The sequence below is a fragment of the Dermacentor albipictus genome, unplaced genomic scaffold, assembly GCF_038994185.2.
Source record: "Dermacentor albipictus isolate Rhodes 1998 colony unplaced genomic scaffold, USDA_Dalb.pri_finalv2 scaffold_14, whole genome shotgun sequence".
NCBI classification, from domain to species: domain Eukaryota; kingdom Metazoa; phylum Arthropoda; class Arachnida; order Ixodida; family Ixodidae; genus Dermacentor; species Dermacentor albipictus.
The window spans coordinates 1528408-1545772 of NW_027225568.1; the positions used below are offsets into that span (position 1 = coordinate 1528408).

General features: G+C 46.6%; 1 protein-coding gene across 1 annotated transcript in view; it reads left to right on the forward strand.

Moving 5' to 3' along the window:
• Positions 1-17365, forward strand: part of cm (AP-3 complex subunit carmine) — a 140062-nt gene that overhangs the window by 91008 nt on the left and 31689 nt on the right. Inside the window, exon 10 of the mRNA XM_065447681.1 lies at positions 9365-9415. Coding sequence (XP_065303753.1) covers positions 9365-9415 — 51 coding nt within the window. The remainder of the gene's footprint in view (positions 1-9364; positions 9416-17365) is intronic.

Consider the following 17365-nt stretch of genomic DNA (forward strand, 5'->3'; position numbering starts at 1 on the left):
CTTCGTTCCTAGTGTCACCGCTTTCTTCCTTGTTCTTTGATATAGCTTCAAGGCAACACAAGACAGCATTGAAATTTTTCAGAGTGGCCTTACATGATTCAGCATGTCTTTACCACCTGGTCTCAGAGAGACTATTCAAAACAAGCTGCTGGCCAGTTCCGCCCAAGCTGTCCAAAATATACCTCCATCGCTTAGGTAAGGCAGCAAAGAACACATACATTCTCTGAATTACAGTGAAAAATTTGACTGCCTCAAGGCAACTGTCAACGCTACACGGGCCAGCTAAGTTCAGTGAATGACCAGCTCACAGGACGTAGACTGCCAATTTGTTCAGGTGTTTGATTTAAGCTTGCAGTCCTTTGTATTTTGCTGACATATTACTCGCATTATTATAAGCTTGGCCCCTACAATCAATTGAGATGCCATAGGTCGTCAAGAGGGACATCACGGTATCGAAAAGATACAAGCCGGCATGCGATTCAATTGGAACAAATACAAGAAAGCGTTCGTACACTTTCCCATTTATATAGTATCGTAAAACAACTGACAGCTGATCAACGTGAGTAACGTCTTTAGTCGAATCAACAATTAAAGAGAAATATTTTGCGCGTATCACTTCGTCAACGAGACGTACAGGGCTCGGACAGGGCTTAGTTAGCGTCGGTTGCTCAGAAGTATGGACGACCGAGGTTAGCACCGTTTTCACAGGATCCAGACAACCAAGATGAGTTAAACCTTGCTTCTTGCCAGGAAACCCTGGTGATGGAGCTGGCAAGTTCTCCACAGAAGCACAGTCGGTACTATTGGGAGTTTGACACAGACGCTGGGTAGAGCGATCATACTGCTCCGCAGAAGCTGAATTCAGTAGGTACTTCGTCATCTTTGGTAGCTTCTTTTCACGCTCTTCTCTTTCTCACTTCGTCTTTCGTTTAGGCGCACCACTTTGATGCTTCCGACTGAGCATTTTCGCATAAATAGATGCTAATTGTTCACCGGGCACTTCTTCAGTCCGACGCGACCGCAGGTGTCCAACAGTGGCCGTCCCGATGACTGGCGCATGCTACCTGCATGGTGCGTGGCTGGCCGAGAGTGGTGCGTCCCCCGGGAGCTCCTCAGCGGGCGGGCTTATGCAAGCTTAACCGGCGGCTCAGGGCTGAATCGCAGCCCGCGATCAACTTCCTTTTATGGACGCGTGCCGCGTCTGTCTGTTACTAGCGCCAAAGCAGGCGTTCACATACGCATAGAGTTCCTTGTACAAATCCCCTCCTTCTCCGTACAAACTCACTCCTTCTCCCATTCTGCTCTCGTTTTCCTATTGGCTAGGAGCAATCGTCTGTTCTGGGAGGTTCTCGATTTTTCTTTCGACCCGTCGACGCCGAGCGTGAGAGCGAAGTGGAGAGGGTGACTCCTAGCACGGGCAAAGTTGCGCGCCCTCCGTCGCCTCTGAGTCATCTTTTTCTACTTCTTTCTGGAAAGTTCGGCGGCCAGTCTGAGCTACTTTTTCCTTCGACCGCGCGCGAGGTTGCGCAGCCACTAGGCAGGAATGCGCCCTGGAGACAGGCCTTTGTGTCCATCTCTCCAACTTCCCCCTTCACTCTTCCGCAACCCTAGCCCGAACAGTGAATATTCCGTGCCCCACGGCACGTGGACAAAAGCACGTGTGACTTCTTTCCTTTCCTGCCTAGACTCTGCCATCAGACTATCATCATCTGCTATCGGACTCATCCTCGCCCTCCCAAATTACCATCGCGAATGGAAGGCGCTGTTGGATACTGCAGCACATCCTTTCTGTGAGAAGGACAGCGGCGGAACTATTTGAGAGGTGGGGGGTGGCGTGGTGGCGGCGAGGGGAAAGGGAGATTGAGGTCCTCCTCCCACATTACATGTTTTAGGTGTTTCCCCCTTGCCCCTCGTCTCCAGACAGCACTGGACAGACGGACTGATAGGAAACCACGAAAACTGTTCCAAGCAAATGCACCTCGCTTTGTAAGAAAGAGGGCCCTGCTGGGGTGGCGGGGGATTCCTGTTTTTGCAGCTCGACAAGCTCTCCCCAAATGATCAGGCTAAATGCATGCTGTTACATTAGGCTAGGGGCCCCGTCTGCTCGTTCTGGCTTTCTTGCTTCATACATATCGCTTGAAGTTCCATTGCCCATGGTTCCATATACTAAGCAGGTTAGAATAAATGGGCCCCCCTTCTCCTACTGTCCGAGGTGAGGCCCGGGGCTGCAGCCCCCTTAGCCCCCCCCCCCTAATCCCGCGCTGATCAGCGGTGAAAGTCCGACCACCAACCACAAAAACATGTGAAAGAGGCAAATACAGCTTTGCGCTTTTAAAAAACTGGGACATTGGTTTGCCTGCCTGAACATGCGCATCCACGAAGCTGCTGTATGCCACAGCCACAAGCTTTCTATTGCAATTCCTGCCAAATTCAAGTGCTGAAAACTGCGTGACCTGTTTCAGCTTGTCTTGTCAATAAAGTTACATGTAAATGGTTACTGAAAAAACATAGTTGGTTACGATGGCCATTGCTGAGTGAAAAAAAGTAATTCATCAATTGCAAAACTACCTGAAATGCAATTTATTACATGTAATTAATTACGCTTAAGTCTGCTTGTGACATCATCTGATTGATTGAGATGCCAGAGTTTGTTGCCTTTCTATTCAGCTTACGTGGCTTCAGTGTACCAATATTTGTTGTAAGAGTTGGTTTGTGTCCTGGTGGAAACCTCAGTGGCTTTTTTTTTTTCAAAATGTGGCAAGGAATCCCTCCTTCCGCCATGCTCCCACGAGTAGAAAAATGGTTGCAGTGGCAGAGAACACAATTGTACGGCGACAGGTGCATGCACTGCAGTCCACTGTTTGAGTGAATTTGCGCACACGTGGCTCTGCCAAATTTTCTTCTGGAATGAGTCTGTAGGTAGCACAGCCCCTGCATGCCTGCGCAGTGCATTGAAACTGCTACCACCAGTACATAACTGCATTTGGCATGGCCCCAGGGAACACAACTGTGTCTTCTCTTTAACCATGGACTGCACTGTTGTATAGTATCTTGTATGCAAGAAGAAACTCCTTTGAGGCCCACAGAACCTGTTGTTTGAGCCACTGACCTGGTTCATTGGCAGGTCAGTGTCAGTTTCTTGTTTGTTCATGACTTCATCCATGACTGCTGGAAGCATGGGGCATGATTTAACAGTGCGGGAAATTCGCCTTCCCCTTCAATAAAAGAAATGTGTATTATGCAAATGTAAGCATTCCGTTTGTTCTTGAATATAGGCTGTCACTAATTGAGGGGACGCGGCTGAACCTTAGGATGTGCATTAGTGCAAACAGGCTCTAAGCAATACATTCAGAGCTTGCTGCTGGGTACCTATACAAACAAGAGGAGCTTTTTGAGCAGTACCACGAAGGACTCTCATGTCAAGTCACAGCACGAGCAAGGGAGTATAAAGGAACCAGGCAGTGGCCCACATTACCTAGGTGACCAAAACAACTTTGGGATGTTAAAAATTCAGAGTTTCAACGCGTATTACTACTGTGTTTCATACATAGCAGGCAACTCTACGAGAGCTAGAGAGACTTCTCTCGCTGCTCCCATTTACAACCAAAAACTAGTGTGTCACATATCCTCTTGAGACCTGAATACAGCTTGGGGCATAATCGCTTTTCAAGCTGGTTTTTATTGTTTGATGGTATATTACAAACATAAAAGGCATTTTTGAAAATGTGAATACTCTGGTTGGGGGGGGGGGGGGAAGCCAAAGGGTGCATCTCCATGTACATGGAAGATGTAACCATCTCCTCATGTTTGCTATGTTAAAAACTGCATTTCATTGCCTAAACACAGAGATAAAGATGGAACTAGATGTAGTACATAGCCATATTGCAGCTGCATCCTGGATTTTCACACAGTCTTAAAGAATTCGAAACACCCTTCCAAGTTGCTTTCCACCGTCTGTGACAACACAGAGATCTGGATCATTTGAGTGTCAAATTTCTCGAAAGGGAATGTCCAGAATGAATATTTTGAGCAATGCTTCCAGGTAAATTTTGAAAAAGAATTGAAGGCAGTGGGCAATATATTGTACAAGTGGTCTTCAGAGGATACGAAAGGAAGATATAGGTATGCGTCATGTAATTTGTTGTAAAATTAGGTCTCATACTTAGATATAGCAAAATATGATGTACCATATTTACTCGATTCTAACGCGCCCTCGATTGTAATGAGCACCCATTTACGTGGCCAAGAAAAAAAGAAAAAAAAAAATGCCGCCCTCGATAGTAACATGCACCCATTTGCTGTGACCTAAAAAAGGGAAAGCCCTTTACAGTGCACCGCACCTCATTATTTCATACAGAAATACAACCTACTCCCATTTGGAAAAAATAATTTACTCTCAGTGCACTAAAGTTGCAGTTTTGCCCGAAAGGCGAAGCATCGATTGCGATAGCAAATCAGTAGACAGCTATACGAAAATTGAGGATAGTAGTTTTATTGGCCATATAAACTTTTAAACATTCACTTACTTAATTAAATTAACAAGCATAATGTCACACGCACACAAGCAAACATGAACACGTCTCACACAATGACCATGGAAACTTTTTATCAAAACGCTGGAGTGAGAAAGTGCGGTAGCAGGAGTGAGTGAATGGACCTTTGTGTGGCCTCTCACTTCAGCGTGAACTAAGCTATGAGAACACAGCGCAGTGCGCCTAGATGCATAGACTGTCTCCATCGCAGATCGCTTTGAAGATAGGGGCTGCAAGACAGTGCCTATGCAGCAGCTGCCGGAGTAGACTGCCTCTCCTGTTTGTGCCAGTCCCACACACAAGTTTCAGAAACTCCAAACGCCCATGATGGGGCCTGATTTTCACATGTCTCCACACACATGATCACTTTTCTTTTAATTGCGGCATCAGGATGAACACTCTGCATGTCTTCGCCGTTGGCACTTCCATGCTGATCGAGCAAATGCAGAAAATGGTGGACTAACCCAAGAAGGTTAAAGAAAAACTGCTGGAGTGGAGGGAGCGCCCGTCAAGTGAAGCTGCCGCGTCACCATATTGTGGGAGGCAAAAGCATGCCAGTCGCCACAGCTTATGTGTTTTGGGTCGTCGTATCTTGCCATGCGCGGTGCTGTGCTCATCCCAAAATGTGCTAGCGTGCTTGGGTGTCTTTAGGAAAGTTTACGTACAAGCAGTTGGCATCTTAACATTATCCTTCTCATTTAAATAAGGTTGCAGATTGACATTGCCTTGCTCTAGAATAAAAGAAAATATTATTTCAGGCTGAAAGGAAATGGCCGCCACCAAAGTTCAGAGACCCTTCAAGCAATAGGGATGCCAAAGCACTGGCAACACCTGACAGTAATGAAGATAATAATGAATACTTACGTTTTTTGTGTGGACTGCTATTTGTTATACTACATTTTCCATTTGGTTGCTTTTTGTTTTGAGAGCTTTCATGATTGATCAATTTCTACACTGCATTAAAGGGACACTAAAGGCAAATACTAAGTCAAACTAAAGTGCTTGAATGTCTCGGGGGAGTCTGTAGTCATATCCTGCATTTGCCTTGATATCTCTAATATTAAGGCCCTTTTCGCAATAATATTGATGCCTTAGAGATTCTTGAGCACTAATCTATCACTTAGTATTTGTCTTTAGTTTCCCTTTAATGCAGTGTAGAAATGGATCAATCATGAAAGCTTTCAAAACAAATTAGTGCTCGAGAATCTCTAAGGCGTCAATATTGTTGCGAACAGGGCCTCAATAATCGAGAAATTGAGGTAAATGCAGGACATGATTAGAGACTCCCCCGGGACATTCAAGCGCTTGCTTGATGACGAAAACACTCCTCAGTTAAATTCTGTCACTAGTACTCTACTCGTTGCAAAAAACATCCTCGTATTGTATTATCAGATGAAATGGGTGCTACTTGTCCAGTTGCATTTCATGTTTAGGAAAAAGAACTCATTGAAATTATCGGTGAAAAAGACGCGGGCAGTTGCAAAGTTTCGTTTTCGTTCGACTCTGCGCCTCCCACGCTTTCGCGTTTCAGTACTTTCCTGATTGCATAGTGCTGTACTGGTTTTGCTGGCTCACGAAACTCGCACGAACTGCAAGTACATGTAGCAGAGAATTCAGTTCCATGTGATGTTGCGAGATGCCCAAATGGTCTACGCCACTTGACCAAAAGGAAGCTGCAGCGGCGAATCTGCCACTCTATCTTGGCTCGGTGCCACTGTCTGTCGGGCGCCATTTTACTCACTAATGGCAGCAAAGGCGGTGGTGATGTATGCAACATCACCCCTGCGCCCTCCCCCCCCCCCCCCCCGGTTGGGTGGCGGGAAATTTGAATTTTGAAAAAGGTGTTCGGACCTTTCAGATACAATTTTCTCGTAAACTAGGTCTTGGCACAAATCAAGCATTGCAAGGTTTCTGGAATGGTATTTTAAACAGTCCACATTGACATGGTATTTGCGTTTAGTGTCCCTTTATAGAAGGTTAATAAACGCCAATTATTCCGCAAATTTTTTTCTACTTTGTGGCACCTGCATATTGACGCCGATAAAATGGAAAAATGTCGCAGTGCTCAGATATCTGCGATCCAGAGACCTCCAATATGACTCGCCTCATAGCCCACAGTGTTGCGTGAGAACTTGAAAATCCGTTAAGCAATTAAAAACTGCTGCTGCAAAGCTCTAGGCAGGCCGCTTCTTGCCCCCTGCAATATGGCCGCCACCGGCTTCACATGAGCCCATAGGCCTATATAGGCGGCTTCCACTCCAGCAGTTTTTCTTAACCTCCTTGGACTAACCCAAGCACACATACTATACAGCACATGGCGGAAGCTATGGCAGTTAGGCTTGAAGCGCGTATGAGGGGACCATTTTAAAATGCCAATGGCAATATGGTAACACAAATTTAGGGTCGTACTCAATTCAAACGAGCACGCAATTTTTGAAGCTGTTTTATTGGGAAAAAAGTGCGCATTAGATTCGAGTAAATATGGTATTTATTACATGAAAGCTTTTGGAGACCTGAACTTGTTTACCACCAAATATAGTGCGCCACATACTGGGAGCACAAAGGTACACAAATAATATGTCATCCGAGGTAAAATTGCGGCCACAAACTGTAGTTGTAACACATGAAGTAGTTACTATTCCATAGAAAGCGTTGCAGGTAAAAAAGCAGCTGCTCTTGGAAGTGCAGAGAGTGAGCCTCCTATGATGGCATAGCTTCCGTGGCATTGGCCTGCTATGTATGAAATGAAGTATACGCGTAGTGTGCGCCGATGGACACGCCACTGGTGGCGGCCTTGCGCAGAACACACAGGAGAGGAGCCAGCTGTGCACCGTAGTTTGTTGTGTCGTTGATAGTGCTTGTCTGTCTTATTCACGTTTTAAGAGCGAAATGGCCAAAGCTTCAAGGAATGTCGGAAGAAGAATTGTTGCAGGGTGGGGAGCTCAAATACCAGCGAACACCTTCCCGTGACACAGTTCTCATCATTCCTCGCAAAGCCTCATCAGCGGGAGCAACGGTAGCAAAAATGGATCGTCGCTCGGCAGGAAATTTCTTGCTCTCATCCTTTCCTTTGTCTCGTCAGTGTTTTTTCCCACTCGATCATAGTTAGACGCGTAAGCGACGAAGTTCATCTGCAGCGCAGCATGCGGTTTGAAGGCATTTCGCTAAAGTTCAGAATGACGTTTGCCGCTTATATTGTTTTCCGCTTCTTTACCGCATTGCGCTAGCTAGGCAGCACGACTGCACGAATGCATCGTGTTGTATGTTAAAGCTACTGAAGTTTGCAAGAGCTGAAATTGTTGGTTTTATCTGGCATGGTAAATCCATGCACCAGCACTGTCGCGCACTGCATGTTTTTACATCTATTTTATGCGTGGCTTCGCACATGCTTAATTGTTGCTAGTTGCTCCATGCATAACTCTTGTCGATTCTTTTGAGCTGCAAGGTTTTCACCCTGCCTCGTTTGTAAAGGGTATAAATCACACTGTGTCTTATGGGAATGATACCAAGCAAGTGCTTCTTTAACAGCTTTATTCTTTTCGCCCGAGGGCATCTTAGTGTTTTGGGGGGAAATGTGTTTAGAAAATAGGTAGTTCAGGGCGAGAATTGCTAATAGTTGCTGCATATGGTACTTTTGTTCCATTTTTTGGTGAAATGTTCGCGTCACGTTTAGGAAGTCATCAAACCTCGATGCCGCCTGAGCAAGACTTACCATGCCGAGTGATTTGTTTGTTCTACAACGTAGTCCCTTCTTGCATGTGTATTTTGTACTCAACTGAATTCTTTCTTATTATGCTTACGCTGCAGACGACTAAATCCGGCCTTGCCGTCAGCGCTCATCTACTTTGACTGGCGCTGCTGTGCCTTTAAATATATCATGTGGCACCTCTCTCTAGTAATATAAAAAAAGTACTGAAAAATTAGTCAGACTTATAGCTTTGTACGTTTCCAAGCAGCTTCATTGGGGAATTTAAAATTGCAAAAACTGCAGTGGGAACGGCAGTTCATCGGCATGTGCAGCAGAATTGCATCGGCGGTACAGCACTAACACGCGGTTTTATTAACCCGTGCGTTTGGTGACTTCGTTGACTAGTGTACATGTTTCCATCAATAAATTCTCAATTACTCTTCTTGAGGCGACTGTGACTGCACTTATTCGGTGATGTCACATGTATTCATCAGCAGAAAAATCACAACGGCATATGCAGACATCGCACCGTGCGGATTTGTTTGATATAAGTCTGCACTAACGAAAGGGGCTAATTATTGAGGTACAGAATGAGCATTACGGCAAGGGTTGAATTTAACAACAAAAAAAAAAAACGATCGAGAGATCGCATTACTCAACAAAATTTATCGGCTGGTTAGCATGAGCTCCACTTCATGTAAATGGGGTTCATGGTGTTTGTCTGCAGGACGCACCTGGCACGTATGTAGACCATATGTTGCCCCAAACACCAGTAACATCGTGTTCATACCCGCTCCCACAGAGGTCAGCGTCTTCCCTACAGCTTTTACCGCAGAAGAAGCAGTCTGGCACCCGAACAAAGGAGAAATCGCAGCCGCGAATCTCAGCCATGCTTGCTGCAAGAGGTTGCCGTCTGCAACTGCTCCCGCGCGTACTGTTGGAAGCGCCCGCTAGGTGGCTATCAGCGGCGCCTCTATAGGCGGTGCACGAGGCGTATAGTGTGCTGTTCTTGGTGCCTTTTGTTCTGTCTGGAAACATCGTGTCTTAAATGCATGGCAATGTATAGTTTTCTGTGGTCGCTTGCTCTTCTACCTTGCATATTAGTGCGTATTTTAGATTGTTGTCTGCTTTTCTGTGTGCCCAGATGGCCCTGCAGGCTGGTGCTCCACCTCCTGATGCGAACCCGACGATTACGGTGAGACCAACCAGCTGATTTCTGGCTGCACATTGGGGAGCTGCATGTGCTCCCGATCTTATGGCAAATAAATAAGGCTGCGGGTAAACTAATTTGATGAATAGATTGAATTCTGTGTGCTATTTAGTCAGTTTAATGATCGATCAGTCAATCAATTAGTCATGGCATATGGAATACAGATGCCAAGGGCTGTGTGCTAGCAATACCAAGCAGCCCGTATATAATCACTGTTGAGCATAAACCTTTGGTATTCTCTCGTAACTGCTAGAAGTGCGATGCTGATAGCTTAATGTGATGGTTGTTCTTTTGCATGGTTGATGCATAAAGCTTGTGCTTTATGAATTCTTTCTTTGTTCATTTTCACCCACCAAGTGCCAGTGGAAGAGAGCAATTGTAAATTTTCTTTATTTGCCTGTGACAGTGTCAAGACTTGGGCATTGCAGCTCAGAACTCTGATTGAAGTTGTGTTCGTATGCCTTGTCTTGGGTGCTGAGATAAGGGATCATAGTATGCATAGCTGCGCAACAGCCTGGCTAAACTTTGAAGTAGTATTGTTTTATGTATTGTAGCTCCTTGAAAGTGCCGACAGTTACATGTGTTCATGGCTTGATCAAAGCTAAGCACAATTCCCAGTGCTGCAGGAGGTTTTCTGTGTCCACACTGTCTTGTCAGCATTTTGTAGTTTCCTTAATGGCCCCCTCACCAGATATTGGCATTACAAATTTTCAAAATGCAATGCTGTGCATAGTTCGCTGCGATGATGGTGGTTACAAAGTGCTGTAGAACTCCTCTAATACGTTTTCCACAGGACCATGAGAAAAACATAGTAGCCGGGAAGTATACTATAAAACATGCTGTTAAAATCATGCGAATGTGTTGCTAAATATTAAAATAGACACCTTATGCATGGCTCAGCATTTAGAGGATTTAATAAGCAATTTGCGATTTTAGAAATCCCAGATTGAAGTCTGGAATTTTTTCCGCACCTTTGTCAAGACCACACCCTTTTCAGTCTGTACGACTGCCTTCTTGCAGTCTGCATTGTTGTTATTGTTGACGTACGTTCTCAGCATGTCCAGCAACGCATTGGAATTAAAGAAGGCAGGTGGTATGCAGTGATCCTTAGTCTCAGTCATTTCTTTGTCACTGGTGCACTCATCATCACTCAGCGCAGTCTATGTGTTAGTTTCGTCTTTATGGTTTCGAAGCCATTACTTATCGTCTATGAAGACATATCTGTCATACTTGAAACTTACGGCACCGACTAAAGGCATTGCCTGGTGAAGGTTTTCTTTGTCAGCTGTCCTGTTTTTCTCATTGACAATTTCTGCACTGCTCCAGAAACTGCACTTCTGGAAACAGTGCTGGACGATTCCTGCGGTGACTGCACTCCAAGCTGTGGCCACGTAATGCATGGTGTCCAGTATGGACACCATTCTGGGCTGTTTTCTGTGGCTAATCATGGCGAGTGGCCATTGCATGATGCTTTTCCTAGAAAAACACTGGCATCCAAAGGCTGAAGACAACTTGTTGTACAGTAAAAGCTCGTTAATTCGAACCGCAAGGGGAAGCCGCTTCAGTTCGAATTAACGAAAGTTCGAACTAACGAAAGTGAAGGAGAGCAACAGTACACTGCGATTTGGAAGCAGTAGGGCATGTCAGAAATTTGGCATGTCAGAAAGTGATGGCGTGTGCCGCGGGCACACGCCATCTTCAAGTCGAAGCTCTGGGTCCGACTGTGCCACACCACCGATGTCCACCGAAACGAACGTTAGCCAAGGCTTAACACCATCACAATGAATCGCGACGACCGATACCTCCTAAGCTGAAAACAGAGGTGCACAACCGATGAAGACTGCCGAGACAAAGACGCTGAACATGTGAAGGTGGCGAAGGTCCTGATTCGTTGGTTCTTGATTGCAAGCGCAGCTGCGACGTACTTGATTCGCTGTGTTTTGGCGCTTGCCGTGCCATTTCCGCACAACATTAGCAGCTGTACAAGATTTGCAAAGCCTCCGAGATTCGCAACGGGCAGGAAGTCTCGGAGGTTACGTAGAACGGAGAGGCGGCAGCTGCCGCTGCCTTCTGGCTGACCCCGCGTCGGTTAGATTTTTTCCGATTTTGCCTTCTCTCGCCGTTCTCTCCGTTTCGGGGGCAATACAGCCTTGTGTGTAGGCAGTAGGTGCTTTTCTCTGGCCGTGTGCCAGGTGAGCGTAGTTCGAATTATCCGTGAGGGAACCTTCTCGCGTTGGAGTTAACGGACTTTTTTATACATAGACTTCTGTGGAGCTTGGCCGGACCAAATCGTACTGTTCGAATTATCCATAAATTCGAATTATTGAAGTTCGAATTAACGAGCTTTCACTGTATTTGCCGGAAGGTACACAACTTTCAGGCTACGGAGCAATGCCGTATCCTTGGGTTGTGTTGCACTGTTATCGAGGAAAAGAACTTCCTTTCTGTTCTGTGACACGGTCTTAGAACCCATGTAGTGCAGGAAATCTTCACATAATGAGCAAGTCACCCATGTGCGAGTATTGCTCCTGTAGTGGCATCGGAGGTGTTGCACGTTTCTCAGGCAGTGTAGGTTCCGAAATTTCCTGATAACCCATGATTTCATCATTTTGTACCTGCAAAAGTTCCAGCACAACAACATGGTCAGGCACTGCTTGCATCTCTTACCTCCACGACAGGGTTCACCCTTCATAGTGAGCGTTTTGGATGGCTGCACCCTGAAGAATAGGCCTGTTTCATTGGTGTTAGATGTATGGCTCATATCTTTCAGCAACTGACGCCAGCGAAGCATTCCAGATATGCACAATAGTGACATCCATGCCTGCCACTTCTCCACTCGCTATATTGTATGACATTCTGTGCAGTTTCTTGAAATGATCGATCCGGCTGTTGGAGGCATTGAAGTCGTTAATGCTGAGCTTTTCAGCAACCTGTGTGGAAAATGCTGATGTCAAAGTTCACTCCCGCAGATTGAGCTTGTTTAAACCATTTTAGAAGAACCGCGTCAACGTAGACATGCACTGCAGAACTCGCTTTCTTTCTCAGAAGTTTTGCCGAAGTTCGCTGCATGGGGTTCTGTCTCGCTCTCTTCGATGCTCCAAAAGAACCTCTTCTTGGGCAAGTTGGTGTGTAGGCTTGCTGCACATCCCTGTTTTGTTGTGGGGTTTATAATGTGAAAAAAAAAGGAGAGGCAGTTGGGGCTTCACTGTCTCTCCTTGACCTTTTTTCACATTCTAAACCACGCCCCAAAACAACGATCTAGAGTGTTTCTTTGGTAAAGCTGCATTTTAAAAATTTTGTTTATTAGTGCTGTTGAACCCAGCTACATCAAACTACCAAAACAATGCCTACCGGTTCCATATAGGGCATAATTAGCTATTAACCTGTTAAAGAATTGGATGCCATAAAAGCGCATACCATTTATAAAAGCACTTCATTGATGAACCTGGCTTAATTTCGCATGAAATAGTCCTGTATCTTCCGCTCTGGCAACTTTGCAACCTGTGACAGCATGCATTTCTCCACTTGTGCTCAGTACGATGTCGGCATTGTAGTCTTCGTTTTCGGGTTCTCTCGTGGTCAGGACACCATCATCCGCATTCACAAACTCATCAGCCATTGATTTGTCAGTGGCTTCCAGAAATTCTGATGGCTCACCCCAAGCTTCGGCAACACCGGCAACGGCTTCGTCGCACTCATCAGAATTTTCAGTAATCACCGGACACGCGTAAGTCGGCACATCTGAAGCAATTTTGAATGAACCACTTGTACACGTCGGGCGTGGCAAGCACTGGATTGGGTAGTGTCACAAAGTAGCGGTGGCGCACTCCCCCTCCTCCACTGTCTTCTGGATTGGATTGGCGCACCACTTGTACACGGCTGCCTCAATGTCATGGCCGTACTTACTCTTCAGGTGCCAAGGGCACCGGGTCGCAAGTTCATCTGCTTTAGCCCTGATCTCTTCCTTATTCTTCAAGATCATGCTGAGGGTGCCCCTTGGAATCTTGCGAATCTTGCGGGGACATGAGACTTCTCACTGCGTTCGACTTGATTTATGATTTCGAGCTTTACGACCGAATACAAATTCTACCGCTTCATCGTGGCAACACTGCAGGAGAAGGCCCACAAGGTGCAAACCACGGTGTGAGAAGAACAGGTGCTCCGATGCATGCGCGCGGCGCGTCTCACTAATGTTGGGCCGCTGCTAGGTGGCGTGCACGACAGGGGGCTGGCACGCCGGTGTCCGGACATTCCCTGGCCACTGCACTTGGAGCGCGCTTTGCAGCCTGTGTTTTTTAGAGTGCCTTTTTTTTATAGCAACAAACCTTAGCCACTGTCTTTATGTTACAAAATCCTAAGATGTGATTTATAATTTCTGAGGCTCTTTTTGACCTTTTCTAAACAAAAGTGTATAGTACATCTCTCAATTCGGCAGTCACCGTTTGTCTTATGCTGAATCCACTAGTAACCAAATGTACTTTTGTCACTTCTGCTTCAACAAACCGTCTCTACTACGCTCTCATTTCATACGAAGCAGAGTTTTGAGGAGTGCGGCATAGGATTAGTCTGAGTAAATAGAAGCGCCTTCACCTAATAAAGTAAGTTAACTTTCATATATTTCACTGTTTATACTTAAAGAAAAATTATGCATGGGGCATTTCTCATACAGATTCTATGCAGAAGGTCCAAATTCTAGAAGCCACGAATTGAGAGACTGCTAATTCCTTAAAAACCATGCTGCCTTGGAATGCGGGGTACAGTGCAGTCCACTTATAACTATATATCGGTTATAACGATGGGTTGACATGAGAGTGTCATTTTATGCATTAGGTCTATGGGGAAAAAAAACATTTATGATGATAAGTTATTCCCCGCATATCGGATATAACGATCAAAATTTCGCCGTCTGGACGGCGTTTTCCATGCCAAATAATTGTAACATTTGTGTTGTTTAGTTCCCTGAAGCGAACGATGTCGAGACGAGGGGATGTTTACCTCCGTAAGTTTGTATCTGCCGCCATTACCGCGCTGCGTGTCCCACCCCGTCCCGCCCGCGCACTGGAGAGTACCTGAGTAGGCGCAACGCTCCACAAGATGGCGCTAGCTGCTTCATGCGTGTGAATGAATGGCGGGCAACATGAATGGTGCTCCCGGGGAACAGAAGTGCATAGAGCTATATAATGCGCTAAATGCAGAAGATATATCTCTCTATTCAGTTACAGAAATGCACCTCCGCGATCTGGAGCACCCTCCTGTGCATCTTGGATGGCATTGGGCAGGCAAGAATCGAACTGGAGATGACCGGCAGGGTGGTGGCGTTGGGCTTCTATGGCATCAGGATATGCGGTGGCAAAGTGTAGATGATGACGGTGTGGATCATCTGTGGGCCCTGGGGGAGGTTCTGGGCAGGCCTACCTCTGTGTCTGGTGTATCTGTCAGTCGGAAGCAAACAACACACGGCCAACGTTCAGCTGGTGGAGCTCATCCTCAGGGACGCAAGAAAGTTGGCGGCAGATAGACAGATCATCATTGTGGGTGACTTTAATGGGCACATAAATGAACTGGATGGGTTCACAGATGGAAACGGACACCTCTTGCTTCGAATGACCGAAGAAATGGAACTAGTGGGGAATCTGGGACCACACTGTCGTGGCCAGGTAACCTGGTATGCCCGCCGCAGCTCCACATCCATTGATTATGTCCTGGCGTCAACAAGCCTTAACAACCTTCTTAGGCAGATGGACATTGACGAGGAAGGTTTATACATACAGTCTGGGCAGCAACCACAATAGGCTGCTACTTGAGTTCAGCTCCTCGAGTAACTTGATGCCTCATGCCCAGTGTCCAATGAAACGGGACAAGTACTTGCCCAGCCGAGCTGCTCCAGATGTCGTGGATGAGTTTGAGATGAGTGCACTGAGAACTAGGGCTGAGACCTACGCTGATTTTGTGGCAGCCTTGCACTCAGTCATGCAAGGGTATATGGTGTGGGAAAAGTGTGGTACACGTGTAGTGCGCAAACCTTGGTGGGATGCAGAAGTGAAAGCTGCATGGCAAGCTCGCTGGGAGGTCAACCGCCAACATTGATCCCTTGTCAAGAAGGGAGACAACGAGGCATGCTTGGTTGCCTAGGCTCACTACCTTGACCTCAAACACAAGCTGCAAATGCTGATACAGTCAAAGATCGCCAAATATAATGTTCACCTATTTTCCTCTGTAAAAGCGGAAGGTAAATCTGCAGGGCAGAAGTTCTGGCGATATGTCCAGTCCTTGGATTGGTCTGATAGACTCCCTGTTCAGTATCGAAATTCGGACACCGGAGAACCAATTACAGAGCTTGAAAAACATCTCACCTCCCACTTGAGCCACTTATATGGCCAAGAAGAGGGAAGCGAGGCCGCAGCTGGTGGAGAGCCATCCCATGTGCCTGAACACGAGACTTTTCCATGGGAGTTGCCAGACGAGAGTTTGGGTGTGCGGTGGCAAGTAAGCGGAGGTGAAGTTGATCGTGCATTGAAACATGTCATTGCCCGTACAGCAGCTGGACTGTATGGCCTGCCAGCAGGAGTACTTAAAGGTTTCGGTAAGGAGATAAAACAGCTTGCTGGACTGTTCACCGAGATCATTGAAGGTGCGCCAATCCCAAGGGACTAGCAGCTCGGCCATGTGGTTTTTATACCGAAAAAAGGAGGCCAAGTTGATCTTATTGAAGATTACCGCCCACTAACAGTTTTAGTCTACAGGATATTAGTCTACAGGCTATTTGCAGTAATCTTAAAAGAGTGAATAAGCAGGTGAGCAGAGGCAAGGCATTTGCTTACGGAAATGCATAATGGTTTTCGTCCAGGTTGACGACTAGAGGACAATTTGTTTGTGCTTAGTGAGTGCGTGGCGATTGCCAAGACAGAGCAGCGCTCCCTCCTGTGCTGCTTTCTAGACGTAGAAAAGGCATATGACAATGTACCACACGCTGGACTTTTTGACTGCCTGTCTGCAATGGAAATCCCAGCTACATTACTATCTATAGTGCAGCACCCGTACAGAAACAACATTGCCATTGCTCACTTTGGGGATGCACTATCCGCACCTGTCAAGGTGACGAAGGGACTACACCAGGGATGTCCTCTATCCCCACTGCTATATAGGTATCCTGTATGTGGCCAACCTAGAACGCAAACTTCTCAGCAGTAGTCTCGGTTTCCAGCTAAAGCTTAGTATAATGGGCATGGATGAGAGGTGTAGACTACCTGGTCTCGCTTTTGCTGACAATCTTGTATTGATGGCAGAGGGCCCTCAGGACCTACAGGCGCTCATTAACATCTGTCAGGCAGAAATAAATCGCCTTGGGATCTGCTTTTACTGCAAAAGATCTGCAATAGTCCCCCTCGCAGGCCCAGGCATGGATGAGGGCGATATAAGGCTGGGAGACAAGGTTCTGATGGTGTGCTTGAAATACAGATACTTGTAGTCCTAATATCAAGTGAACCAGAGCTCTGGGGCCACCAAGAGGACATCCTACACCAGAAAGCACTTTGGGCGCAGTGCATCCTTCGTCGCCGATGTCTGTGGGGCTGCAACCGGTTTGTGATGGTTCGCAACCTATGGAAAATCGTCCATGTACCGGTGCTAACGTTCGCAAATGCTGTGCTTTGCCTCTCGGCGCCCACGCGGGAGTGGCTGGAACGATGCCAGCGAGAGGTTGATCGGATAGCTCTCGGCTGCCATGGTGCGATGGCCAATGAGGCTATACAGGGCGACCTAGGCTGGTCGAGCTTTGAGGGTCAGGAGGCGGTCAGCAAAATCGCATACCGTGGCGGCCTGCTCGACATGCCTCGAGAGCGGTGGGCGCGGTGTGTATTAGATTACTTGTCAGCAACATGCATGTGCACGCCGTAGGCGAGGTGCTTATACTGCATAGAAAGTAAATATGGCCTG